The sequence below is a fragment of the Oncorhynchus nerka genome, linkage group LG18, assembly GCF_034236695.1.
Source record: "Oncorhynchus nerka isolate Pitt River linkage group LG18, Oner_Uvic_2.0, whole genome shotgun sequence".
Taxonomy (NCBI): domain Eukaryota; kingdom Metazoa; phylum Chordata; class Actinopteri; order Salmoniformes; family Salmonidae; genus Oncorhynchus; species Oncorhynchus nerka.
Window position 1 is genome coordinate 66,287,207 of NC_088413.1, and position 27,562 is coordinate 66,314,768.

Here is a 27,562-nt window from a genome sequence, read left to right on the forward strand (position 1 = left end):
GCTCTACTGTGTGTGGAGAAAACCTTGTCTTAGTGACAAGGAGGGCTCTACTGTGTGTGGAGAAAACCTTGTCTTAGTGACAAGGAGGGCTCTACTGTGTGTGGAGAAAACCTTGTCTTAGTGACAAGGAGGGCTCTACTGTGTGTGGAGAAAACCCTGTCTTAGTGACAAGGAGGGCTCTACTGTGTGTGGAGAAAACCCTGTCTTAGTGACAAGGAGGGCTCTACTGTGTGTGGAGAAAACCCTGTCTTAGTGACAATGAGGGCTCTACTGTGTGTGGAGAAAACCCTGTCTTAGTGACAAGGAGGGCTCTACTGTGTGTGGAGAAAACCTTGTCTTAGTGACAAGGAGGGCTCTACTGTGTGTGGAGAAAACCTTGTCTTAGTGACAAGGAGGGCTCTACTGTGTGTGGAGAAAACCTTGTCTTAGTGACAAGGAGGGCTCTACTGTGTGTGGAGAATACCTTGTCTTAGTGACAAGGAGGGCTCTACTGTGTGGGAGAAAACCTTGTCTTAGTGACAAGGAGGGCTCTACTGTGTGTGGAGAAAACCTTGTCTTAGTGACAAGGAGGGCTCTACTGTGTGTGGAAAACCTTGTCTTAGTGACAAGGAGGGCTCTACTGTGTGTGGAGAAAACCTTGTCTTAGTGACAAGGAGGGCTCTACTGTGTGTGGAGAAAACCTTGTCTTAGTGACAAGGAGGGCTCTACTGTGTGTGGAGAAAACCTTGTCTTAGTGACAAGGAGGGCTCTACTGTGTGTGGAGAAAACCTTGTCTTAGTGACAAGGAGGGCTCTACTGTGTGTGGAGAAAACCTTGTCTTAGTGACAAGGAGGGCTCTACTGTGTGTGGAGAAAACCTTGTCTTAGTGACAAGGAGGGCTCTACTGTGTGTGGAGAAAACCTTGTCTTAGTGACAAGGAGGGCTCTACTGTGTGTGGAGAAAACCCTGTCTTAGTGACAAGGAGGGCTCTACTGTGTGTGGAGAAAACCCTGCTTTATAACACATTATTTGGCAAAGTACTAAATGAATATGAATTGATATGCCATGGTTTGTAATAGTCAGATGTAAATCCATGAGTTATGTGATTCCAGGACAGGGTCCTGAGATAGAAGTAAGAAACTATTCCTGCAGGTTAGCACATTATTTTGGAAGGAGCAATTTGACCAATGGAGCCGTAGGTGAATTGGTTATACTTGGGATAAAACACATACAACATTTTGTATAGGGGGAAATACTGTATGGGTACAGAATTCTAAATTACATAAAGAAATGACAACATATTTTGATGGCGAAGAAACAACCCCTTTTGAGTTAACCTATGATGCATTTATTTTTGAGTTAACCCATATTTCATTTGAAGAAAGAATGAGGTCCCTAACTAAATATTGCTTGTTTTGTGTGTTTGTTTTTGAGTGTGTGTGTGTATAGATAGAGTTTCCAAATGGGAGCCAAGAGCAGCAGGGGAGAACCCTGTCGGCCCAACCCGCAGACTGGACCAGGTGAAGGTAATGGTGGATAAGTGGGGCAGGAACATTCGGGAACAGGTACCGCTCTGGCACAAGGTAGCAGACTTTCCCTTGAAAGGCACATTAAGTGAAATGTTGTTAGCAGAATGTAGAAAGAAGTTACAGGACTTTGAGAGATTAACCAAGAAAGGCAAGGCGAGTAGAATAGACTGGGATGATTTTAAGAAGTGGGAAAAAGAAGCAGAGAAGGGCAGATAAGAACATTAAAGGAATAATGGTAAATGATTAGAAAAGAAGGAGAAACAATGACTTTCCACCTCCCTATTATACCCTTGTATCCACTGCACCAGCACCTGCCCTTGTTGTCCAACAACGGTCTGCTCAGCCCCCCCTCCCGCCGCAGCTCTACCCCCAACAAGACCTGATAGGACTGCAGGACCATCAGACCCCTCAGAGGCAGCCCCAGAGCAGTAGGAACCATTCTACACATCACCTACAATGACTCCCGTTTCACTGGAGGACTACAGGCATAGATTGGAGAACTGTTTCCGCAAACACAGTGGCATCAGACCAGCAACCGATGACTACAACAGCCTCGATACCAGCGTTCCTTGCTGAAAATGGCCACAAAGTTTCTAAGAAAAAAAAGCTGGAGCTTGGGTCTAAAACTGTTAAGTATCTAGGACATGATATTACACCAAATGGTGTCTCAATTCGTTAAGTATCTAGGACATGATATTACACCAAATGGTGTTTCAATCCGTTAAGTATCTAGGACATGATATTACACCAAATGGTGTCTCAATTCGTTAAGTATCTAGGACATGATATTACACCAAATGGTGTCTCAATTCGTTAAGTATCTAGGACATGATATTACACCAAATGGTGTCTCAATCCGTTAAGTATCTAGGACATGATATTACACCAAATGGTGTCTCAATCCGTTAAGTATCTAGGACATGATATTACACTTTGGCAGGAAATTGGCTCTAGAGCGTGTGGCTGTGATTCTATCTGTACCACAGCCAGTACCACAGCCAGTTACAAAACGACATATGTTGACACTCACAGGAATGGCAGGGAGCCTGGCTGCCTGAATATGCTGAGGTTGTACAGCTACTCTCTGACCACAAGGTGGCGATGAATAACAAGATACAATGGAATCCAGGGGGACTCAAGGAGAACCATTAGTGGTTTATGCAATGACTACGGTTGCCACTACTCTAGAGAGTGCTAAATTACCACCACATCTGTCAGCCCAAGCTGCATAATTGTTTGCGCTCACTAGAGGATGCATTTTGGCTTTGGAATTGAATTTAAGGGAAGAAAATGTAATAAAAAATATCTGGAATTAGTTAACTGATTGATCTAAGAGTTGACTGCTGTTAAGAAATGTAACTGTTAAAGAACTAAACAAATAAGGAGGTCTATCCCATGAATTAATGTGTGGACGCACACAATAACAGAATGATTGTGAATAAATGATTGCATAATGATGAACTGTTTGAACTGTTTAACACATTTTTCTTGAGGACAGGTCAAATACCTGTCAAGTACAGCGCTGGAATGATACGTTTCTATGCTCTGTGTTACACTTAACAACACCCTGAAGTCTATTTCCCCCAGAATTGAAGCAGCTTTGCCTGAACCAAATGGAGGACAGCTCCACAAACTTCAACCAGGTGATTGGGTGGTCATCAAGGACCTCCGCAGAAAGATTTGGCACTAACAGCGCTGGACTGGTCCATTCCAGGTGCCCCACAACTCAGACGAAGATGTACCAGCCGATGAATCGTCGTAAGCGACCCGAGTAGGCACGGGAAGACCAGGACCAGACTCTGCGCATAATATTTGTTGCTTTGGTGGTCAGTCTTCTCATTGCAGCTGTTGTCTGGGCCCTGGGAGAAGTGGCCACAATGCAACTGAAGAGTACCAGCACAGTCCCACAGTGGGACTTAAATAACAGCTGCTCCAGCTCGAGCCAACGGCAGACTCAGGACGGGAGTCCAGCAGAAAATAGCCAGCCCATTGTTTAAGAAGTCGGAGATCAATGCATCAGCGTGATGATTGTCCTCTTTGCACAGATGAAGAGTGTACTTCTGTATAACTGTTGAAATTATTCCCTTAAGAATGTTTTGCTAAATTTATGCTAAAAACATCCTACAAATCTACAAACCTCAGATTTCCCACTTCCTGGTTGGATTTTTCTCAGGTTTTTGCCTGCTGTATGAGTTCTGTTATACTCACAGACATAATTCAAACAGTTTTAGGATAGTTTTCTATCCAGAGTGTTCTCCTGGTTGGTGTCACGCCCTGTTCTGTTTCACCTGTCCTTGAGATTGTCTCCACCCCCTCCAGGTGCTACTGATTTTCCCCAGTGTATTTATCCCTGTGTTTCCTGTCTCTCTGTGCCAGTTCGTCTTGTACGTTTTCCAAGTCAACCAGCATTTTTCCCATTCTCCTGCTTTTTGCTATTCTCCTTTTTCTAGTCCTCCAGGTTTTGACCCTTGCCTGTTTCTGGACTCTGTACCCACCTGCCTGACCCTTCTGCCTGCCTTGACCATTAGCTTGTCTGCCACTCTGTACCTCCTGGACTCTGATCTGGTTTGAACCTTTTGCCTGTCCACGACCATTCTCTTGCCTACTCCTTCTGGATTAATAAACATTGTAAGACTCCAACCATCTGCCTCCAGTGTCTGTGTAACAGTATAACTTTAGACCGTCCCCTCGCCCATACCCGGGCTGGAACCAGGGACCCTCTGCACACATCAACAACAATCACCCACGAAGCATCGTTACCCATCGCTCCACAAAAGCCGCGGCCCTTGCAGAGCAAGGGGAACTACTACTTCAAGGTCTCAGAGCAAGTGACGTCACCGTTTGAAACGCTATTTAGCGCGCACCACCGCTAACTAGCTAGCCGTTTCACATCCGTTGCATCTGCATCTGGGTCTCGCCTTGTGTCATGATAGTTTGGTGCTTGGGTCACTGTATAAGAATGGCTACTCAAATGGAGTGAACATTGCAGAAAGGAGGCAAAAAGGTCAAGCCAGTTTTGGTCTCCATAGTGGATCAGAGGTTTCACAGCACCTTGAATCAGGCTGTAACAGTGGCAAAGTTAAGGTTGTGCCTGACAGAGGAACACTAACTTGTATCATCGGCTCAAATCATGGTTAATATTGACATACCAGCGGCAAGAAAAAGTATGTGAACCCTTTGGAATTACATGGATTTCTGCATAAATTGGTCACATTTGATCTGATTTTCATCTATGTCACAACAATAGACAAACATAGTGTGCTTAAACTAATAACACAGAAATGATTGTATTTTTCTTGTCTATATTGAATACATTATTTAAACATTCACAGTGAAGGTTGGAAAAAGTATGTGAACCCCGAGGCTAATGACTTCTCCAAAAGATCATTGGAGTCAGGAGTCCTGTCAATGAGACAAGATTGGAGATGTTGGTTAGAGCTGCCTTGCCCTAAAAAAAACACTCAAAAAAATAGTATTTTCTATTCACAAGAAGCATTGCCTGATGTGAACCATGCCTCAAACAAAAGAGATCTCAAAAGACCTAAGTTATTAAGATTTGTTGACTTGCATAAAGCTGGAAAGCCTTGATATTGTATTATTGATAAGCTAAAAGCCTTGATATTCATCAGTCCATGGAAAGACAAATTGTCCATAAATGGAGAAAGTTCAGCACTGTTGCTACTCTCCTTAGGAGTAGCCATCCTGCAAAGATGACTGCAAGAGCACAGCGCAGAATGCTCAATGAGGTTAAGAAGAATCCTAGAATGTCAGTTAAAGACTTACAGAAATCTCTGGAACATGCTAACATCTCTGTTGACGAGTCTACGATGCGTAAAACACCAAACAACAATGTTGTTCATGGGAGGACACCACAGAAGAAGCAACTAATGTAAAAAACAAAACATTGCTGCATGTCTGAAGTTTGCAACGGTGCAGCTGGATGTTCCACAGCGCTACTGGCAAAATATTATGTGCACAGATTAAACTACAGTTGAGTTGTTTGGAAGGAACACACAACACTATTTGTGGAGATAAAAAGGCACAGCACAGCACACCAACATCAAAACCTCATCCCAACTGTGACGTATGGTGGAGGGAGCATCATGGTTTGGGGCTGCTTTGCTGCCACAGGGCCTGGACAGCTTGCTATCATCAACAGAAAAATGAATTACCAAATTTATCAAGACATTTTGCAGGAGAATGTTAGGCTATCTGTCTGCCAATTGAAGCTCAACATAAGTTGGGTGATGCAACAGGACAACGACCCAAAACACAGAAGTAAATCAACAACAGAATGAATGGGTTCAACTGAAGAAAATAAGCCTTCTGCAGTGGTCCAGTCCTGAGTCCTGACCTCAACCTGATTGAGATGCTGTGGCCTGACCTCAAGAGAGCAGTTCACACCAGACATCCCAAGAATATTGCTGAACTGAAACAGTTTTGTAAAGAGGAATGGTCCAAAATTACTCCTGACCATTGTGCAGGTCTGATACGCAACTACAGAAAATGTTTGGTTGAGGTTATTGCTGCCAAAGGAGGGTCAACCAGTTATTAAATCCAAGGTTTATGTACTTTTCCCACCCTACACTGTGAATGTTTACACGGTGTGTTCAATAAAGACATTACTTTTTTTAAAATTGTTTGTGTGTTATTAGTGTAAGCAGACTGTGTTTGTCTATTGTTGTGACCTAGATGAAGATCAGATCAAATTGTATTTATGCAGAAATCCAGGTATTTCCAAAGGGTTCACATACTTTTTCTTGCCACTGTAGCTATAGATTTACTGTAATCAGAGTTCAGCAGAGCCCCCAGACTACTCCGCTGTCCCCATAGATGAACCCCTTTTGGCTGCAGGTAAGAACCCTTTTGATTTCCATGTAGAACACTGTGGGAATGGTTCTACATGGAACCAAAAGGGGTTTTACCTGGAACCAAACGGGTTTTACCTGGAACCAATAAGGGTTCTTCAACGGTCATCCTATGGGGACAGCCGAAGAATCCATTTAGGTTCTAGATAGCAGTGTAAGATAGACAACAACATACCAATGCTAATAAAGACATCCAGAGAAGCTCCCCATATCTTCTCATTGCCTATCCTTACCCCTTTTAACCAGTGGTGTACCACAGTCTCTGACAGGCTGAGAGAATTAGCATTTTTAAAATAACATTTCCTGCTATTCTACACAGAGAAAATGTAGCAATTTTACAGCTAATTTCCTGTAATTGTTTAGATGGTTTATGACGTGTTCATATTCTGTCTGGGGAGGGGAGGGGGCACCAGAGAGATCTTAAATTATTAGAGGGGCTATGTCATAAACCCTCAAAGTTCCAGAAAGGGGTGAAAATGGCAGTCATATTGGTGTCTAACTGGAATTAATGGCAGCCATAACCAGACTAATTGGAATGAATAGCATTAGGGGCATAATCCTGATTTTACTTATGCAGATAAATAAAACAAAGTCATGTGAAATATCAGAAAGGTTGTAATATAATTATTACCAACCTTAAATATTGTAATATAATCATAAATACTGTTTATACACGTTTTCTGTATAATTAGCCTGGATCCCGAGTGGCACAGGCACTGCATCTCAGTGCAAGAGGCGTCACTATAGTACCTGGTTTGAATCCAGGTATCACATCCTGCCGTGATTGGGAGTCCCATAGGGCGGCGCACAATTGGTGTCACACCCTGACCACACCCTGCTTTGTATGTTTCTATGTTTTGGTTGGTCAGGGTGTGAGCTGAGTGGGCATTCTATGTTACATGTCTAGTTTGTCTAGTTATATGTTTGGCCTGATATGGTTCTCAATCAGAGGCAGGTGTTCGTCATTGTCTCTGATTGGGAACCATATTTAGGTAGCCTGTTTGGTGTTGGGTTTTGTGGGTGATTGTCCTTGTTACTGTCTCTGTGTTACTTTGCACCAGTATTAGGCTGTTTCGGGTTTTCGTGGTACGTTTATTGTTTTTGTATTTGATTCGTGTTTACTTTGTTTCATTAAACATGGATCGCAATAGCCACGCCGCATTTTGGTCTGACTCTCCTTCACATACAGAAAACCGTTACAATTGGCCCAGTAACGTCGGGGTTTGGCCTAAGTAGGCTGTCATTGTAAATAAGAATTTGTTCTTAACTGGCTTGCTAGTTAAATAAAAAATATAATAAATATATGTAAACAGAGCATGAATGTCTAAACATTTTTGGGGGTGGAAGCTTAGAGTGATTTGTACTGATTTCAGCCAGTATATGGCTGTGGATTAACTGCATTGTTTGAAAGGAATGTTGGCATATTGCCAGTTAATTTGAAACATTTATGGAATCATTCCCCTAAAACTGTCTCGCTAGCTAGCTAACAAACATACAGTGCAGATAAATTCTTCAAATTAATTAATTAACACAATATCTTATCACTTGACAGGCATTCAATAGTTGACCAATTCCCTGACCCAATTGGCTGACCTTTATCCCATTTTAAGAAAGTTCATGTCCATTCTAGTATTCTAATTCCTGTTGTACTTCTGTTGTAATTCTAATTGCCAGATTAGGGAGAGAGAGTGAGCACAGATAGACTAATCTAAGTCTCTATCCGGTGAGTCATGCTTCTCACTCTGCCCCAGTCTTTCTATCTCACACACACACACACACACACACACACACACACACACACACACACACACACACACACACACACACACACACACACACACACACACACACACACACACACACACACACACACACACACACACACACACACACACAGCGCAGGCAGGCAGGCAGGGGCTGAGCCCACCTCATACTCTTTCTCCCCTAACTTGGATGATGTGAAAATCAATCCTGATACTCCAGAGACTTGCCTCTATTGATCGGTCTAGCAGATCCGTGACACTTAGTAGTATAGAAACTGTATTTAATCGGTTGACTGATTTTTCAGGTTGTGCTGCTTCCTGCCAGCTGTCAATACTGATGTACAGATGCAATCATTGGTCAAGGGGCTTGTTTCAAGCATCTTCTGCACCGCTCCCGAGTATACTACTCGCCAATGTCCAACCTCTTGACACCAAGGTAAACATTTAACATTTAACATTTAAGTCATTTAGCAGACGCTCTTATCCAGAGCGACTTACAAATTAGAGCAAGGGTTGCCTTCCAGAGAGACATCAGAGATTGTAATGTTCTCTGTTTCACGAAAACATGGCTCACTGGGGAAATTTTAGTCGGTACAGCCAATCGGTTTCTTCACGCATCGCAGCGACAGAAACAAACATCTCTCTGGTAAGAAGAAGGGTGGGGGTGTATGCCTTATGCTTAACGAGTTGTGGTGTGATCATTAAATACAGGAACTCAAGTCCTTTTGTTCACCTGACCTAGAATTCCTTAAAATCAAATGCCAACCGCATTATCTATCAAGAGAATTATCCCCCCCCCCCCCCCCCAAGCAGACACCTCGACGACCCTGAAAGACCTTCACTGGACTCTATGTAAACCATTTATCCTGAGGCTGCATTTATTGTAGCTGGGGATTTTAACAAAGCTAATCTGAAAACAAGGCTCCCTAAATTTTATCAGCATATCGAATGCGCGACCCGGGCTGGGAAAATTCTGGATCATTGCTACTCTAACTTCCGTGACGCACACAAAGCCCTCCCTCGCCCTCCTTTCGGCAAATCTGACCACGATTCCATTTTTGTGGCTCCCAGCCTATAGACAGAAACTAAAACAGGAAACGTCCAGGCTCAGGTCTGTTCAACCCTGGTCCGACCAATCGGATTCCACGCTTCAAGATTGCTTTGATCATGTTGATTGGGACATGTTCCGGATAGCCTCAGACAACCACATTGATGTATGCGCTGATTTGGTGAGCGAGTTTATTAGCAAATGCATCAGTGAGGTTGTACCCATGGTGACTATTAATACCTTCCCCAATCAGAAACCGTGGATTGATGGCAGTATTCGCGCTAAACTGAAAGCGCGAACCACTGCTTTTAATCATGGCAAGGCGACCGGAACAATGACTGAATACAAACAGTGTAGCTATTCCCTCCGCAAGGCGATCAAACAAGCTAAGCGTCAGTATAGAGACAAACTGGAGTCGCAATTCAACGGCTCAGACACAAGACGTATGTGGCAGGGTCAACAGTCAATCATGGATTACAAAAATAAAACAAGCCCACATTGCCGACACCGACGTCTTGCTCCCAGAAAAATTATACAACTTCTTTGCTTGCTTTGAGGACAATACAGTGCCACTGACACAGCCCGTTACTAAAACCTGCGGGCTCTCCTTCACCGCGGCCAACATGAGTAAAACATTTAAACATTTTAACCCTCGCGAGGCTGTCGGCCCAGACGGCATCCCAGCGCCGCGTCCTCAGAGCATGCACAGACCAGCTGGCTGGTGTGTTTACGGACATATTCAATCGATCCCTATCCCAGTCTGCTGTTCCCACATGCTTCAAGAGGTCCACCATTGTTCTTGTTGCCAAGAAAGCTAAGGTAACTGAGCTAAACAATTATTGCCCCGTAGCACTCACTTCCATCATCATGAAGTGCTTTGAGAGACTAGTCAAGGATCATATCACCTCCACCCTACCTGACACCCTAGACCCCCTCCAATTTGCTTACCGCCCCAATAGGCCACAGATGACGCAATCACAATCACACTGCACACTGCCCTAACCCATCTGGACAAGAGGAATACCTATGTAATACCTGTTCATCGATTACAGCTCAGCATTTAACGCCATAGTACCCTCCAATCTTGTCATTAAGCTCGAGATCCTGGGTCTCAACCCTGCCCTGTGCAGGGGTCTTTGACTTTCTGACGAGCCGCCCCTAGGTGGTGAGGGTAGGAAACAACATATCCACCCCGCTGATCCTCAACACTGGGGTTCCTCAAGGGTGCGTTTTCAGCCCTCTCCTGTACTCCCTGTTCACCCACGACTGCGTGGCCATGCACGCCTCCAACTCAATCATCAAGTTTGCAGACAACAATACAGTGGTAGGCTTGATTACCAACAATGAAGAGACGGCCTACAGGGAGGAGGTGAGGGCCCACGGAGTGTGGTGTCAGGAAAATAACCTCATACTCAACGTCAACAAAACAAAGGAGATGATTGTGGACTTCAGGAAACAGCAGAGGGAGCACCCCCCTATCCACATCGATGGGACAGTAGTGGAGAAGGTGGAAAGTTTTGCGGCGTACACATCACGGACAAACTGAAATGGTCCACCCACACAGACAGCGTGGGGAAGAAGGCACAACAGCGCCTCTTCAACCTCAGGAGGCTGAAGAAATTTGCCTTCTCACCGAAAAACAAACTTTTACAGATGCACAATCGAGAGCATCCTGTCAGGCTGTATCACCGCATGGTTCGGCAACTGCTCTGCCCACAACCGTAAGGCTCTCCAGAGGGTAGTGAGGTCTGCACAACGCATCACCGGAGGCAAACTACCTGCCCTCCAGGACACCTACAGCACCCGATGTCACAGGACGGCCAAAAACAACCACCCGAGCCACTGCCTGTTCACCCGCTTCCACCCAGAAGGCGAGGTCAGTACAGGTGCATCAAAGCTGGAACCGAGAGACTGAAAAACAGCTTCTATCTCAAGGCCAATATACTGTTAAACAGTCATCACTAACATTGAGTGGCTGCTGCCAACATACTGACTCAACTCTAGCCACTTTAATAATTAAATATTGAATGTAATAAATGTATCATTAGTCACTTTAAACAATGTCATTTTATATCATCTTTACATACCCTACATTACTCATCTCATATGTATATACTGTACTCTATACCATCTACTATGCCGCACGGCCATTGCTCATCCATATATTTATATGTACATGTTCTTATTCATTCCTTTACAATTGTGTGTATAAGGCAGTTGTTGTGAAATTGTTAGATTACTTGTTAGATATTACTGTACAGTCGGAACTAGAAGCACAAGCATTTCGCTACACTCGTATTAATATCTGCTAACCATGTGTATGTGAACAATACAATTTGATTTGATTTGATATGGTTTAGTCTAGTGCAAAAGTGCTCCGATTGCAGAAACAGTTGCTGCCTGTAGCGTTCATGTTTCTACAACATTAGAAGAACATATCAAGGCTTGTACCCACATGTATCTGTTGGTGGCTGGTACCCTCCAGGTCTGCACTCCTTTGAACAGGCCGTCCTTACCAACAGTGACATTGAAGTTGGTGTTGCGGTACGCGCTGTCACACTGGGCCTGGGTGGGGCCTCGGGGGCCACTGGCCCCACAGGATGTGAACCACCAGGTCATCAGGGACACCTCTGAAGAGAGGAGACAGACACGTCAGTCAACAAACAAACTCCCTGTGTTGCACAGAAAGAAGACAGACAAACAGACATATGGTAGAACAGCTGCTGAGGAAATCAAAGGAAATTGTGTTAATGGAGCACCTTGTTTATTCTGAAAAATGGCCAGGAAAAACCACTGTGAAAATCAAACAGCAAAGGCCATTAGTGATAGAAATGCTAAATCTATTCCATTAGAACAGCTGGTAGTGTACCTGAGGCAGAGGGCTCTGGAAGGGGGCTGAGGAAATCTAGCTCACTGATGGAGTCCATTTCATGGAAGAATCTGTGTCCGAGCAGCAGGGAGTTGAGATCTGAGAGGAGGGAGACAGACACATTCATCGCTACAAAACATTCTCTTTCATACATTTTCCATTAATCATGGTCAAATCAAAGACAGAGACAGAGATAGAATTTAGAATGTAGATTTGGTTTAGTGAGCAGCTTAAGGTCCAAAGCTTAGTAGATAAAAAGACATACACTAAGAAAAAAAGGTTATATCTAGAGGCTAAAAGGGCTCTTTGGCTGTCCCCATAGGAGAACCTTTTGAAGAACCCTTTTTGGTACCAGGTAGAACCATTTTGGTTCCGAGGTAGAATCATTTTGGGTTCCATGTAGAACCCTTTCCAAAGGGTTCTGCCTGGTACCAAAAATGGATCTGCCTGGGACCAAAAATGGTTCTACCTGGAACCAAAAAGGGTTCTCCTACGGGGACGGTCGAAAAACCCTTTCTAAGCATGTATGAGCTGCAGGGTGCTGATGGGACTTGGGGTGATGGAGACAGACAGACAGACAGACAGACAGACAGACAGACAGACAGACAGACAGACAGACAGACAGACAGACAGACAGACAGACAGACAGGCAGACAGACAGGCAGGCAGACAGACAGACAGACAGACAGACAGACAGACAGACAGACAGACAGACAGACAGACAGACAGACAGACAGACAGACAGACAGACAGACAGACAGACAGACAGACAGACAGACAGACAGACAGACAGATAGACAGACAGAGACTTATGGAAAAAGTGGAGAAAGACGAAGGGCTTTAGGAGATAAGTAATAAATGTGAGGGAACACATCGTGAAAGTGTTAGCAGGAGACAAGATAAGGGCGGGATTGATTTAGTAGCTGCAACTAGATGTGGAATTTTGGAGGGTCTGGAGATGTGCTCCAGTAAAACGTAATAGGGACAATAAATCTGCATACTGATCAGATCCCGCCCAATTGGCGGCTGTCTGGCGTCGCCAACTTGCATGCCTTGCACGAAACCGGGCATGCCTCTGCAAGCCCCCCTCCTCCCTTCCTTACAATATTTACTTAACAGCATCTGGGTACAATGCCTATCAAATAAAACTAATGTTGGCAGGCTTCCCCCCAAATGTCTGACCAAAGAGCTTTATGGTAGATAACAATGGATGAAGTGAAGAAGATCTGTGCTCCAGTGTGACATTAACGTATGTGACACTGGAACCTGCTGATTTTATTGTCAGATTGTGGATTGAATCCCAGGGAGAAGTATTCGACGGTCGGTTTCCCCCATTCAGAAGCAATCAGGCAGTGTGTTGTCTTCCAGGGGAGCCCTCCAGCTGATTTGGAGATGGTGGTTAGCCGACGCATCTGTGTGCATCATGCTTCGGTTCCTCTCTTTCTTTGACTCTTCCTCAAAAGCACTATTGTTTCCAGTCTTAAGGCATGCTCTATTTACGGTCTCATCTGCAACTCCATGGGGGTGGATCAGAAGTTGTTATGGGGCGTTGCTCTCCACTGAATGTACTGTGTCCTAACTAGAATCTATTCAGTTCCTCCTACACAAACGTCATGGCATCACTCAGGAGAAGGGTGTGATTCAGTGATATAGGCCATGTGAGCTAATAGCCATCATCTAGTGGTCCTTTAAGGAATCTATTTCAAATCAAATCAAATTGTATTTGTCTCATGCGCCGAATACAACAGTAGACCTTACAGTGAAATGCTTACTTACAAGCCCTTAACCAACAATACAGTTTTAAGAAAAATCCAAAAAAGAAAATAAATAAAGTAAAAAATAATTAAAGAGCAGCAGTAAAATAACAATAGCCGGGCTATATACAGGGTAGACCGGTACAGAGTCAACGTGCAGGGGGCACCGGTTAGTCAGTTAGTCGAGGTAATTGAGGTAATATATACATATGGTAGAGTTATTAAAGTGACTTAAGCATAGATAATAACAGGAGGGAGGGGGGCAATGCAAGTAGTCAAGGCAGCCATTTTATTAAATGTTCAGGAGTCTTATGGCTTGGTGGTAGAAGCTGTTTAGAAGCCTCTTGGACCTAGACTTGGTACTCTAGTACCGCTTGCCGTGTGGTAGCAGAGAGAGCAGTCTATGACTGGGGTGGCTGGAGTATTTGACCATTCTTAGGGCCTTCGTCTGACATCGCCTGGTATAGAGGTCCTGGATGGTAGGAAAATTGGCCCCAGTGATGTACTGGGCCATATGCACTACCCTCTGCAGTGCCTTGCAGTCGAAGGCCGAGCAGTTGCCATACCAGGCAGTGATGCAACCAGTCAGGATGCTCTCGAACCTCAGGCTGTAGTGACGCCTCAGCACTGCAATGCAGTGCCTTAGACTGCTGTGCTACTCAGGAGGCCGAAAGCGGCCCCTCTCAATCAGTAAATATAATCTTAAAATATTTAGGGAGTTTTACCTGAGAAACGATTCAATGATGTGTTTGGAGCCCTCCAAATAGTCGCTCACTGTACTCGAGCCATACAGTATGTTATAGTATCTACATTGAGACCTGACTGTTTGTGTTGTGTACAGATTGTGTTGCATGGAGGGCTACCTGTGTCAAAGCATGCTGCCCCCAGGGTGATGTCATCTAGGGCGATGTCAGCCTTGGAGCCTGGTCCCCACAGAGCCTTCACCTTGAGGTGGAACCTGGAGGAACACAGATCACAATGAATGGAGAGATACACAGTATGGCATTAAATCTAGATTTCACATTAGTTTTTGTTTTATTAAAATACCCTAAATTCTTTCACATTCTTTCACAGCAATCATCTATCAAACTACAATCACTCAAGAAACTCTAACTCTGAACTTTATGTAATGTTATGTTATATGTGTTGACACCTCAGGTCAGTAATTAAGCAGTACATTAGGGCACCATACCCACTGAGGAGGGCAGGTAGCTGTAGAGTGATGTCCTGCCAGTTATCTTTCCAGTGTCCAGACCTCTCCCACACCAACCGGGACATGGTAGTACTGTTATCCTCTAGTGACAGCAGCACGGTGCCATCAAACTCCCCATAGAGATACAGGGAGAAATGCAACTGCAGACAGAGACATTCAGAAAGGATGTGAATTAGTGAATTTCATGACATACTTTTTGAAAACTTTAACATGACTTAAAACTATATGAAGTTTGATATTCTGTGTGTAGTACCAGATGACGGCTCTCTGTTATGATAGACCAGCTGTCTGGGGGGGAAATCGGACTAATTACAAAAAATGCTAATCAATAGACAGGCCTTGGCTATGGCTAGCATCTCTTGAGGGTGGTTCTAAAACTCCCATAATGAGGATGTATAGAACTCATCAGTGAGTCATCAGTGAACATGTTGTTGGAAGGGGAGATTGTCTCATCATTAAGGAAGCCATTGGGTGGCTGGATAGATATGCCCATTTACGCCTCTCACCTGACAGGCTGTGGTAGAGACCGGTTGTGGGAAGGAGTAACTCCGGACAGACACCTCATGACTGGAACTACTCCTTCTCACGGCCAGGAACAGGAAGTGCCCTGAGTGAAAAGACAATACCCACAACAAAGAGTGGAGTTGACACTGACGTAGTGCACCAGTCAACAGGGCATGGCTGATAGAGCTCTGACAAAAACAGTCTTTCAGTCCTCATCTCAAAAACAATACATGCTGCTGGGCTTCATAATACTCAAGTGTTATAACTGATTGTAAATCATCGACAAACTGTCCAAAGGAATGTAATTCTATTCAGTGATAACCCAATAGGGCATTCCTCCTTTAGGCCAACAAAGCCTTTAGGTTCCAAATGTTTTGAAAACTTGAATTGGAATGAAAATCAAATCAAATTGTATTAGTCACATGCGCCGAATACAACAGGTATATAGACCTTATAGTGAAATGCTTACTTACAAACCCCTAACCAACAATGCAGTTTAAAATACATTAAAAAACAGAATAAGAATAAGAAATAAAAGTAACAAGTAAATAAAGAGCAGCAGTATAAAAACAACAGCGAGACTATATACAGGGGGGTACCGATAGAGAGTCAATGTGCGGGGGCACCGGTTAGTCGAGGTAATTGAGGTAATATGTAAATGTAGGTAGAGTTATTAAAGTGAAGATAACAACAGAGAGTAGCCGCGGTGTAAAAGTGTGTGTGTGTGTGTGTGGGGGGGGGGGGGTGGGGGGGGCACTGCAAATAGTCTAGGTAGACATTTGATTAGATGTGCAGGAGACTTATGGCTTGGGGGGCAGAAGCTGTTTAAAAGCCTCTTGGGCCTAGACTTGGCGCTCTGGTACCTCTTGCCATGTGGTATCATAGAGAAAAGTCTATGACTAGGGTGGCTGGAGTCTTTGGCAATTTTTAGGGCCTTCCTCTGATACCGCCTGGTATAGAGGTCCTGGATGGCAGGAAGCTTGGCCCCAGTGATGTACTACCCTCTGCAGTGCCTTGGGGTCGGAGGCCGAGCAGTTTCTGATGTCCAGAAATTATTTTCGGTCATAAGAGATAGTAGCAGCAACATTACGTATGAAATAAGTTTAAAAAATAAGTTACAAACATCGCAAAGAAACAATCAAAAAAACACAATTAGTTAGGAACACGTAAAACGTCAGCCTTCTTCTCCGGCGCCATCTACAGACGTGAGTGCTACGGGTCGGTAGTCATTTAGGCAGGTTACCTTAGTGTTCTTTGGCACAGGGACTATGGTGCAGGGACTATGGTGGTCTGCTTAATACATGTTGGTATTACAGACTCGGACAGGGGGAGGTTTAAAATCCCATTGGAGTCATAAAAACCCAAATGTATTTCCAGTCTCTGTGTAATATGAGAAAGAAACCTGAAGGATCATGTTTGCCTATACAGTGTTCTCATTCTGTAGTTCCCCTCTTAGCTCCAGGACCTGATATAGAGGAGACTCAACAGCAACTGAAAACCAATTCTCAATTCGAACACAATTGACCTGTTGTGTTTTGCACCATTTACCTTGTGTATTTTGCAGAGCTGTCCCCAGCATGTCTTCACTGTCTTCCAGTTCCTCCCCACTGACCCTCCTCCAAGAAGACAGCTCATTGGACGTTGACCAGCCACAGGACCCAGGCTCAAAGGAACAGTGGGCTCCATAGGGCAGAGAATCTACATAGGGACACAGTGGACCAAAACATACTCACTTCACCGGCTCATTCAGTGATCTGTACACTTATAAATACGGATACAGCTTATAAAAATGAAAGCTTTAAGGAAATGATCAAATAGGGCATGGTGACAAGATCTATTGATTACCCTTTTTAAAGAGCACCTTGTATTGTATACTAACTTGAGCACTCCAGCACATTATATTTTCTTCTCAAAATGTAGTGTCTTTTGAATATGCAAAAGAAAGGCTATCCTATTGTGCTGAAGCCATGTCATCTCTCCAGGGTTCCACTATTCAATAGACATGTCATTACTTACTGGAGGGATCAGTTTTATTCTCCATGTGGGAACTATTCTTTGCATTGAATGATGAATGTTTTGATTGAGTGTTGAGCAGGTTAGTGTTCTTCGTCATGAATCTTGTTCTGGAGGCAGCTCTGCAAGAGTGCTTAACCCTAACCTTAACCACACTGCTAATCCTAATGCCTAACCTTAAATTAAGACCAAAAAAGCACATTTCTGTTTAAATTAATTTGTACAACATAGCAAATTTTGACTAAATATGAAACAGAATTCGCTCAGTTCTGCCTCCAGGACAAGACTGATGACAATACATGTCACCCTGTGAGTGTTGAGAAGGCCTGTATGACTAATGGTGTTGTTGTGAGCATTGATGCAAGGGCTGCAAGCACTGAGTGTACCTTCGTGTTTTCACTAATTGCTAAATTCACTGTATAATTTCACAATGCTGCAGTTTAAAGGAGCATTTCAATTCAAATGACAGTTGAATAATGGCATTTCAGTTTCAAGGGGTGCCTCGGAGAAACAGTAACCTTAACAAACCCACAGATAATGGTCCAAAGAAACATATTAGTGGAAGGACTCTAGCTGGCACTTTTGTCTCTTAATGCAATGTCCATCTAGTGGTTGTTATACTTTGCTCTTTACATAAGTGACTGAGACATAGAGAGGAGGAGAGCACTTACTGTTGGCTTACTGCTTCCAGTGAAAGGATGAACTATTTATCGTGGTCATTAAACTTTAATATAGTTTATGCAAGTGGCTTGCACCCTGCCAGTAGCACCACACTCAACAAAAATGTGATTTAAAGATGGGGAAACTATTTTCCCCGGAGATGTTTCAAACATAATCTGATCCAACGTTATAAAACTTACTTTGAAATAATATTGTTTTTAGTGAGTAACATTTTTTATCTAAGTGTAACAGTATAACTTTAGACCGTCCCCTCACCCATACCCGGGCGCGAACCAGGGACCCTCTGCACACATCAACAACAGTCACCCACGAAGCATCGTTACCCATCGCTCCACAAAAGCCGCGGCCCTTGCAGAGCAAGGGGAACCACTACTTCAAGGTCTCAGAGCAAGTGACGTCGCCGATTGAAACGCTATTTAGCGCGAACCGCTAATTAAGCTAGCCGTTTCACATCCGTTACACTAGCTAACAATGAATTATGGAGAAGGCCTATCTACGGAATAGTAGGGCCAAGTGTAATAAACGGCAATGTGTGGTGGCACTTGGTAAAACCAACATTTTTGCACGGATAGTACAATATTTAGAGAATAAAGTCAAAACGTTAGGCTACACATATTTTTCTAAGCCATAATCACATGCGACTGCTGGCATCAGCACAGATCACAGTACACTAGACTGGCAGCCAGCCAGCCGGTACACAGGTGAGATGTAAATCTAGTTTGTTCATTACAGTGGCTTGGGTAAATGACATCACAAAAGGAAGCAAATAATTAGTAGAAATACATTTGTCGTCATTTCTATGTCACCAGATTGACTTTAGATGCAGTATAATGTTAGCTAGCTAGATTGAGAGATCAGTGAATGATAGATAGCTAGCTAACATTAGCATTAATGGCTATTTTTATGAACTTTGTTTGCTAATGAAAACATTGTCACATCTAAAGTAAATTTGACAACTTTTTGTCACCTCTAGATATGCTAACATCTAACAATTTACATGACATATGTAGCTAGAGGTCCAGCTTCTTGAAGATGTCAATCATTAACAACTCGGATTTCCTGCACGACCGTGGGGTCGCAGAAGAATCCTTCTCAAAATTGGAGGAGCAAAAGGTGTGTTCGCAATAGGGGGGTTCTGGAGGTGGTGCAGTGAGTGAATAGGGGTAGCAGATTCGTGCAGAGCTCTGCTCTCTGTCTGCATGAAGAATGTTGATCCTGACTTGATGCAATGTCACACCGATGACAGCAAAATTCTTGTACCAGATTACAGGTTCATAACTAGTCTACAGGTTATGGATCAGGTAACAGGCTAACACTTAAGACACACATGTCAATGATTAGGTGTTACATTGGTGTAGTATTTTTTCATTGACATGGCATACTCTCTAAACAATAATTCCAACAAATTGGCTACTAGGGTATGTCTGCAATTGTTCGTCGACACCACTAGCAAACTCTACTGCTGTTACTACTGCTGTTACTACTGCTTTTACTACTGCTGTTACTACTGCTGTTACTACTGCTGTTACTACTGCTCCTACTACTGCTGCTACTACTGCTGTTATTACTGCTGTTACTACTGCTGTTACTACTGCTTTTACTACTGCTGTTACTACTGCTGTTATTACTGCTGTTACTACTGCTGTTACTACTGCTGCTACTACTGCTGCTACTACTGCTGCTACTGCTGTTACTACTGCTGCTACTACTGCTGTTACTACTGCTGCTACTACTGCTGCTACTCCTGCTGCTACTACTGCTGCTACTACTGCTGTTACTACTGCTGTTACTACTGCTGTTAATACTGCTGTTACTACTGCTGTTATTACTGCTGTCATTACTGCTGTTACTACTGCTGTTACTACTGCAGTAGTAGCTGTTACTACTGCTGTTACTACTGCTGTTATTACTGCTGTCATTACTGCTGTTACTACTGCTGTTACTACTGCTGTTACTACTGCTGTCATTACTGCTGTTACTACTGCTGTTACTACTGCTGTAGTAGCTGTTACTACTGCTGCTACTACTGCTGCTACTACTGCTGCTACTGCTGTTACTACTGCTGCTACTACTGCTGCTACTGCTGTTACTACTGCTGTTACTACTGCTGTTACTACTGCTGTTATTACTGCTGTTACTACTGCTGTTACTACTGCTGTTACTAGTGCTGTTATTACTGCTGTTACTACTGCTGTTACTACTGCTGTTACTACTGCTGTTACTACTGCTGTCATTACTGCTGTTACTACTGCTGTTACTACTGCTGTTACTACTGCTGTTAATACTGCTGTTACTACTGCTGTTAATACTGCTGTTACTACTGCTGTTACTACTGCTGCTACTACTGCTGTTATTACTGCTGTTACTACTGCTGTTACTACTGCTGTTACTACTGCTGTTACTACTGCTGTTATTACTGCTGTCATTACTGCTGTCACTACTGCTGTTACTACTGCTGTTACTACTGCTGTCATTACTGCTGTTACTACTGCTGTTACTACTGCTGTTACTACTGCTGTTACTACTGCTGCTACTACTGCTGCTACTACTGCTGCTACTGCTGTTACTACTGCTGTTACTACTGCTGTTACTACTGCTGTTATTACTGCTGTTACTACTGCTGTTACTACTGCTGTTACTAGTGCTGTTATTACTGCTGTTACTACTGCTGTTACTACTGCTGTTACTACTGCTGTTACTACTGCTGTTACTACTGCTGTTACTACTGCTGTTACTACTGCTGTTACTACTGCTGCTACTACTGCTGTTATTACTGCTGTTACTACTGCTGTTACTACTGCTGTTACTACTGCTGTTACTACTGCTGTTATTACTGCTGTCATTACTGCTGTTACTACTGCTGTTACTACTGCTGTTACTACTGCTGTTACTACTGCTGTTAATACTGCTGTTACTACTGCTGTTACTACTGCTGCTACTACTGCTGTTATTACTGCTGTTACTACTGCTGTTACTACTGCTGTTACTACTGCTGTTACTACTGCTGTTAATACTGCTGTTATTACTGCTGTTACTACTGCTGTTACTACTGCTGTTACTACTGCTGTTACTACTGCTGTTACTACTGCTGTTACTACTGCTGCTACTGCTGTTACTACTGCTGCTACTACTGCTGCTACTGCTGTTACTACTGCTGTTACTACTGCTGTTACTACTGCTGTTACTACTGCTGTTACTACTGCTGTTACTACTGCTGTTACTACTGCTGTTACTACTGCTGTTACTTACCCTTTGCATTTCTTCTATCATATGCTCCAAATGCAACTCGTATTTATTCTCATCTTACATAGGAACATTTATTTGGTCTTTGTAAGATAAACAGTCATACATGCATCACTGCTTCTCAACCACGATCTTTCATATTTGAAGGGCCATTGTATTCAGTTGTGAACAAAAATATATATTAAGCACAAAATGTGTGTCTGCCAAATAGGCACCATGTAGATAAGTGTCAGTCCACTGACTGGGCTGGAGAAGCACGAATATGAATGAAATCATCCTACTGTGCTTGTGTAAGGGTTGACTATGCACAGTACAGTGCATTCGGAAAGTATTCAGACCCCTTCCCTTTTCCACCTTTTGTTACATTACAGCCTTACTCTAAAATTGATTAAATAAATATTCTTTATCATCAATTTACACACAATACCCCATAATGACGAAGTGAAAACAGGTTATTATAAATGTTGTACATTTATAAAAAATATATTTAAAAAACAGAAATACCTTATTCAGTATTCAGACTCTTTGCAATGAGACTCGAAATTGAGCTCGGGTGCATCCTATTTACATTGATTATCCTTGAGATGTTTCTACAACTTGATTGGAGTCCACCTGTGGTAAATTCAATTGATTGGACATGATTTGGAAAGGCAAACACCTGTCTATATAAGGTCCCACATTTGACAGTGCATGTCAGAGCAAAAACAAAGCTATGAGGTCGAAGGAATTGTCCGTAGAGCACCGAGACAGATTTGTGTCGAGGGACAAAACTGGGGAAGGGTACAAAATAATGTCTGCAGCATTCAAGGTTCCCAAGAACACAGTGACTTACATCATTCTTAAATGGAAGAAGTTTGGAAGCACCAAAACTCCTCCTAGAGCTGGCCAACCAGCCAAACTTAGCAAAAGGGCTCCCGAGTGGCGCAGTAGTCTAAGGCACTGCATCTCAGTGCTAGAGGCGTCACTACAGACCCTGGTTTGATTACAGGCTGTGTCACAACCGGCCCTGATGGTAGAGTGGCCAGACAGAAGCCACTCCTCAGTAAAAGTCACATGACAGACCGCTTGGAGTTTGCCAAAAGGCACCTAGAGGACTCTCAGACCATGAGAAATAAGATTCTCTGATATGATGAAACCAAGATTGAACTCTTTGGCCTGAATGCCAAGCATCACATCTGAGCAGAAACCTGGCACTATCCCTACAGTGAGGCATGGTGGTGACCAGTGGCGATTATAGCATGTAAATCTTGGTGGGGCAAAAAAAAAAAAAAATGTTGGCTGCATGCCAGAAAGCCACTACACAACACAACACTAAATGGTGACACATGGTTCCCACAAACTGTTAGGGCCTACATAAAGCTGACCCAACAGCAGTCCCAACAGGACACTTTACCACTGCTACACCTGGCTATCAGAGCACCCTTGTCTGGCAGCGAAACAGTCCATTCAGCCTCATTTACTGCCTTTAAAAAAAACATAGCTGATATGGCTGACTTGCTTAAACAAATGTCGTTTCTACTGACAATTGAGATGTATAAACTATGGCATAAGGGGACGACAAGCGGATAAGGGGCAATCCGTAATTTCGATTAAGGCTTTAATGAGCGAGCTAGGACTGACGTAGTCAATATGACTATTTGTTCAGCACTTTTGAAAAGTACAGCGACAGAATTCAGAACATGGGCCGTTCTTACGGTGTTCTCCCATATAAGCAGACAATGAAAGCAGTAGGCAAAATTAAGAGGGGAAAATAGACCAAATTATTAGGGTGAGGCACATGGGCTACTAACAGCTTACTACACAACATACATTTAGTATTACTTCTAAGCTACAGTATACATATCTCCCTGGCATATTACATAATTTATGCAGCAACATACAATACATTTTTGGACTCAACTTGTTGTGCTGTGCTCACTTGAACAGGAAGGTGGCGTGGCAATCCTTTGTGGGAAGATTTTGTCACCAAACATTGTCATCAAAGTCTGGCATTCTCTGCATTTATGGTGCTTTCAAGACAACTGTGAACTCAAGGTTGAGTCATGATGACGTCAGTGATCTTCAGGTCGTAGCTCTAGAAAGAAGCCAGAGTTCTGGATTTACAATTCCGAGTTAGACGACCGTTCAAATCTTATTTTCCCAGTCAGAACTTGCTTTTTCCCCGAGTTCCCAGTTGTCTTAAACTCACTGAAGTCATATTTCGCAGTTCCGAGTTAACAGCTGTTTTGAGCTTGGCACAAATCATGGCCAACTTTGAATGTTTATCATTTTAAGCTTGGAAAAGACACATTTAATCCCAGACTTGGGACCACACAGCCACTCCACTGAATAGCAGGCCAGTGATTGCTTTGCAATGCTTGCAGTTAGCCACTGATTTCTTCCAAACTACTCATTGTTGAATTTCCAACTTGTTGTGTAATGTTTATGTCCACTGGCCGATGAGCAGCGAAATGTTATATCTATGATTTCTCTTCATTATTTCTCTTCATATGATAAGGATTAAAAAGGATTTGCCAGAAGAAAGTGAACCTGATTCATGATAATGACTGCTAGCTAAGATTTAGAAAGTATAATGTTGACATGATCAGTCCAATCAAAGCTACTGTAGATTTGATCTGTAGCCAATGAGCCTTCTTGGATGGGCACTTCTAATGTAACTCTATGGCAGCACCCAAGGGTTTTGAATTTTTGAGCTCTACCCTTAGACTTGTCGGTGACGTAGTGTCCCCATGAGGGACAGAACACTAAGCCAATCACACCGCAACTAGCGAACATTACCAACATCTACACTGGCTGCCCAACCACCACAGAAAGCATTGAGCTAGGCTGAAACACCTGCATTTTGGAGCTGCCTTACTCAAGAAAGCAAAAAAGAGACCATGTTTGTATGCGGCTTTATTAACTCATTAATTTTTTCAATCATTTGAAATCTATGTGAAATCCATAGATTAGTGCCTAATGAATTTATATAAATTGACTGATTTCCTGATATGAACTGTAACTCAGTAAAATCGTTGAAATTGTGTGGCGTTTTATATTTTTGTTCCGTGTCTAATATAAGCATTTCGCTATACTGCCAACAGATGCTAAATATGTGTGTGACCAATAAAATGTGATTTGATATATACACATACACACACACATACACACACACAGTGGTGGAAAAAATATTCAATTGTCATACTTGAGTTGATGACAGAGCTGGTGTAACCGTGTCAGGAAAATATAGGCCTCCTTGCTCGCGCACGCTTTTTCAGTTCTCACCATACATTTTCTATAGGATTGAGGTCAGGGCTTTGTGATGGCCACTCCAACACCTTGACTTTGTTGTCCTTAAGCCATTTTGCCACAACTTTGGAGGTATGCTTGGGGTCATTGTCCATTTGGAAGAACCATTTGCGACCAAGCTTTAACTTCCTGACTGATGTCTTGAGATGTTGCTTCAATATATCCACATAATTTTCCTGCCTCATGGTGCCATCTATTTTGTGAAGTGCACCAGTCCCTCCTGCAGCAAAGCACCCCCACAACATGATGCTACCACCCCCGTGCATCACGGTTGAGATGGTGTTCTTCAGCTTGAAAGCATCCCCGTTTTTCCCCAAACATAACAATGGTCATTATGGCCAAACAGTTTTATTTTTGTTTCATCAGACCAGAGGACATTTCTCCAAAAAGTACCATCTTTGTCCCCATGTGCAGTTGCAAACCGTAGTCTGGATTTTTTTGGGCGGTTTTGGAGCAGTGGCTTCTTCCTTGCTGAGTGGCCTTTCAGGTTATGTCGATATAGGACTCGTTTGGCTGTGGATATAGATACTTTTGTACCTGTTTCCTCCAGCATCTTCACAAGGTCCTTTGCTGTTGTTCTGGGATTGATTTGCACTTTTTGCACCAAAGTATGTTAATCTCCGAACGTGTCTCCTTCCTGAGCGGTATGATGGCTGCGTGGTCCCATGGTGTTTATACTTGCATACTATTGTTTGTACAGATTAACGTGGTACCTTCAGGCATTTGGAAATTGCCAAAATACAGTCAATTCTAAATCATAAGTCAAGAAACAAAAACTCCATTGCGGAAACAAAATCAATTATATACAGTGCCTTGCGAAAGTATTCGGCCCCCTTGAACTTTGCGACCTTTTGCCACATTTCAGGCTTCAAACATAAAGATATAAAACTGTATTTTTTTGTGAAGAATCAACAACAAGTGGGACACAATCATGAAGTGAAACAACATTTATTGGATATTACAAACTTTTTTAACAAATCAAAAACTTGTAACGGCTCTCTTCTATCTCCTCCTCTGACGAAGAGGTAATGTCTTAGTTCCTCCCCCTCGCGTCCTAGGATAGTCCACTCTCGCCGCCGACCATGGCCTAGTAGTCCTCACCCAGAACCCCACTGGACTGAGGGGCAGTTCGGGACTGAGGGGCAGCTCGGGACTGAGGGGCAGCTCGGGATTGAGGGACAGCTCGGGACTGAGGGGCAGCTCGGGACTGAGGGGAAGCTCAGCACTGAGGGGAAGCTCAGCACTGAGGGGAAGCCCAGCACTGAGAGGAAGCTCAGCATTGAGAGGAAGCTCAGCACTGAGAGGAAGCTCAGGCAGGTAGTTGGCTCCGGCAGATCCTGGCTGGCTGGCGGATCTGGAAGAGTCCAGTTGACTGGCAGATCTGGAAGAGCCTGGTTGACTGGCAGATCTGGAAGAGTCTGGTTGACTGGCAGATCCGGAAGAGTCTGGCTGACTGGCGGATCTAGCTGCTCTGGCTGCTCCATGCAGACTGACATCTCTGGCTGCTCCATGCAGACTGGCAGCTCTGGCTGCTCCATGCAGACTGACATCTCCGGCTGCTCCATGCAGACTGACAGCTCCATGCAGACTGACAGCTCTGGCTGCTCTATGCAACCTGGCATCTCTGGCTGCTCCATGCAGACTGACAGCTCTGGCTGCTCCATGCAGACTGACAGCTCTGGCTGCTCCATGCAGGCTAGCAGCTCTGGCTGCGCTGAACAGGCAGGAGGCTCCGGCAGCGCAGGAGAGGAGAAAGGCTCTGGCTGCGCTGAACAGGCGGGAGGCTCCGGCAGCGCTGTAGAGGAGGAAGGCTCTGGCAGCGCTGAACAGGCGGGAGACTCCGGCAGCGCAGGAGAGGAGAAAGGCTCTGGCTGCGCTAAACAGGCGGGAGACTCCAGCAGCTCTGTAGAGGAGGAAGGCTCTGGCTGCGTTAAACAGGCGGGAGACTCCGGCAGCGCAGGAGAGGAGGAAAGCGCTGGCTGCGCTGAACAGGCGAGGCGCACTGAAGGCCTGGTGCGTGGTGCTGGAACTGGTGGTACTGAACCGAGGACACGCACAGGAAGCCTGGTGCGGGGAGCTGCCACCGGAGGACTGGTGTGTGAAGGTGGCACATGATGGACCGGACCGTGAAGGTGTACTGGAGAGCCTGAGAGCAGGGCTGGCACAGGACGTGCAAGGCTAGGTAGGTACACAGGAGGCCTAGTGCGTGAGGCTGGCACAATTTTCACCAGCCGACTAACACGCACCTCAGGACGAGTATGGAGCGCTGACCCAGGTGCCAACAAATCCCCGACACGCTCCGTCGGATGAATATCGTACCTAAAGCACCAAACTAGCAACTCCTTCATTACTCTCTCCTCCACTTTCCCCATTAACTCCTTCACAGTCTCTGCTTCGCTCACCTCTAACACCGGCTCTGGTTCTGGTCTCCTCCTTGGCTCCTCACGATAAACAGGGAGAGTTGGCTCAGGTCTGACTCCTGACTCTGCCACACTCTCCCTGAGCCGCCGTGCTTGTCTCTCCAACTCCATTCTCCTATAACCTGCTTCGCACTGCTCCAGCGAATCCCAGGCGGGCTCCGGCACTCTCTCTGGGTCGACCGCCCACCTGTCTATATCCTCCCAAGTAGTGTAGTCCCGATATTGTTGATCCTGCTGCCGCTGTTGCTTCTCCTCATACCAGCGCCTCTCGCCTCCAGTTCTTCTTTGGGGCGGCGATATTCTCCAGGCTGATCCCAGGGTCCTTCTCCGAACAATTCATCCTCCCATGTCCGTTCCTCCTTTCGCTGCTTCTTCTGTCGCTGTTGCCTG

At 44.2% G+C, this 27,562-nt stretch overlaps 1 protein-coding gene across 1 annotated transcript in view; it reads right to left on the bottom strand.

Annotated features, from left to right (window-relative positions):
* LOC115119237 (tyrosine-protein kinase receptor-like) overlaps positions 1–27,562 on the bottom strand; it is a 96,615-nt gene that overhangs the window by 21,497 nt on the left and 47,556 nt on the right. The window contains exons 7-12 of the mRNA XM_065004281.1: positions 17,076–17,225; positions 15,530–15,630; positions 15,003–15,163; positions 14,674–14,768; positions 12,057–12,155; positions 11,643–11,817 (exon numbers count right to left, since the gene is read on the bottom strand). Coding sequence (XP_064860353.1) covers positions 11,643–11,817; positions 12,057–12,155; positions 14,674–14,768; positions 15,003–15,163; positions 15,530–15,630; positions 17,076–17,225 — 781 coding nt within the window. The remainder of the gene's footprint in view (positions 1–11,642; positions 11,818–12,056; positions 12,156–14,673; positions 14,769–15,002; positions 15,164–15,529; positions 15,631–17,075; positions 17,226–27,562) is intronic.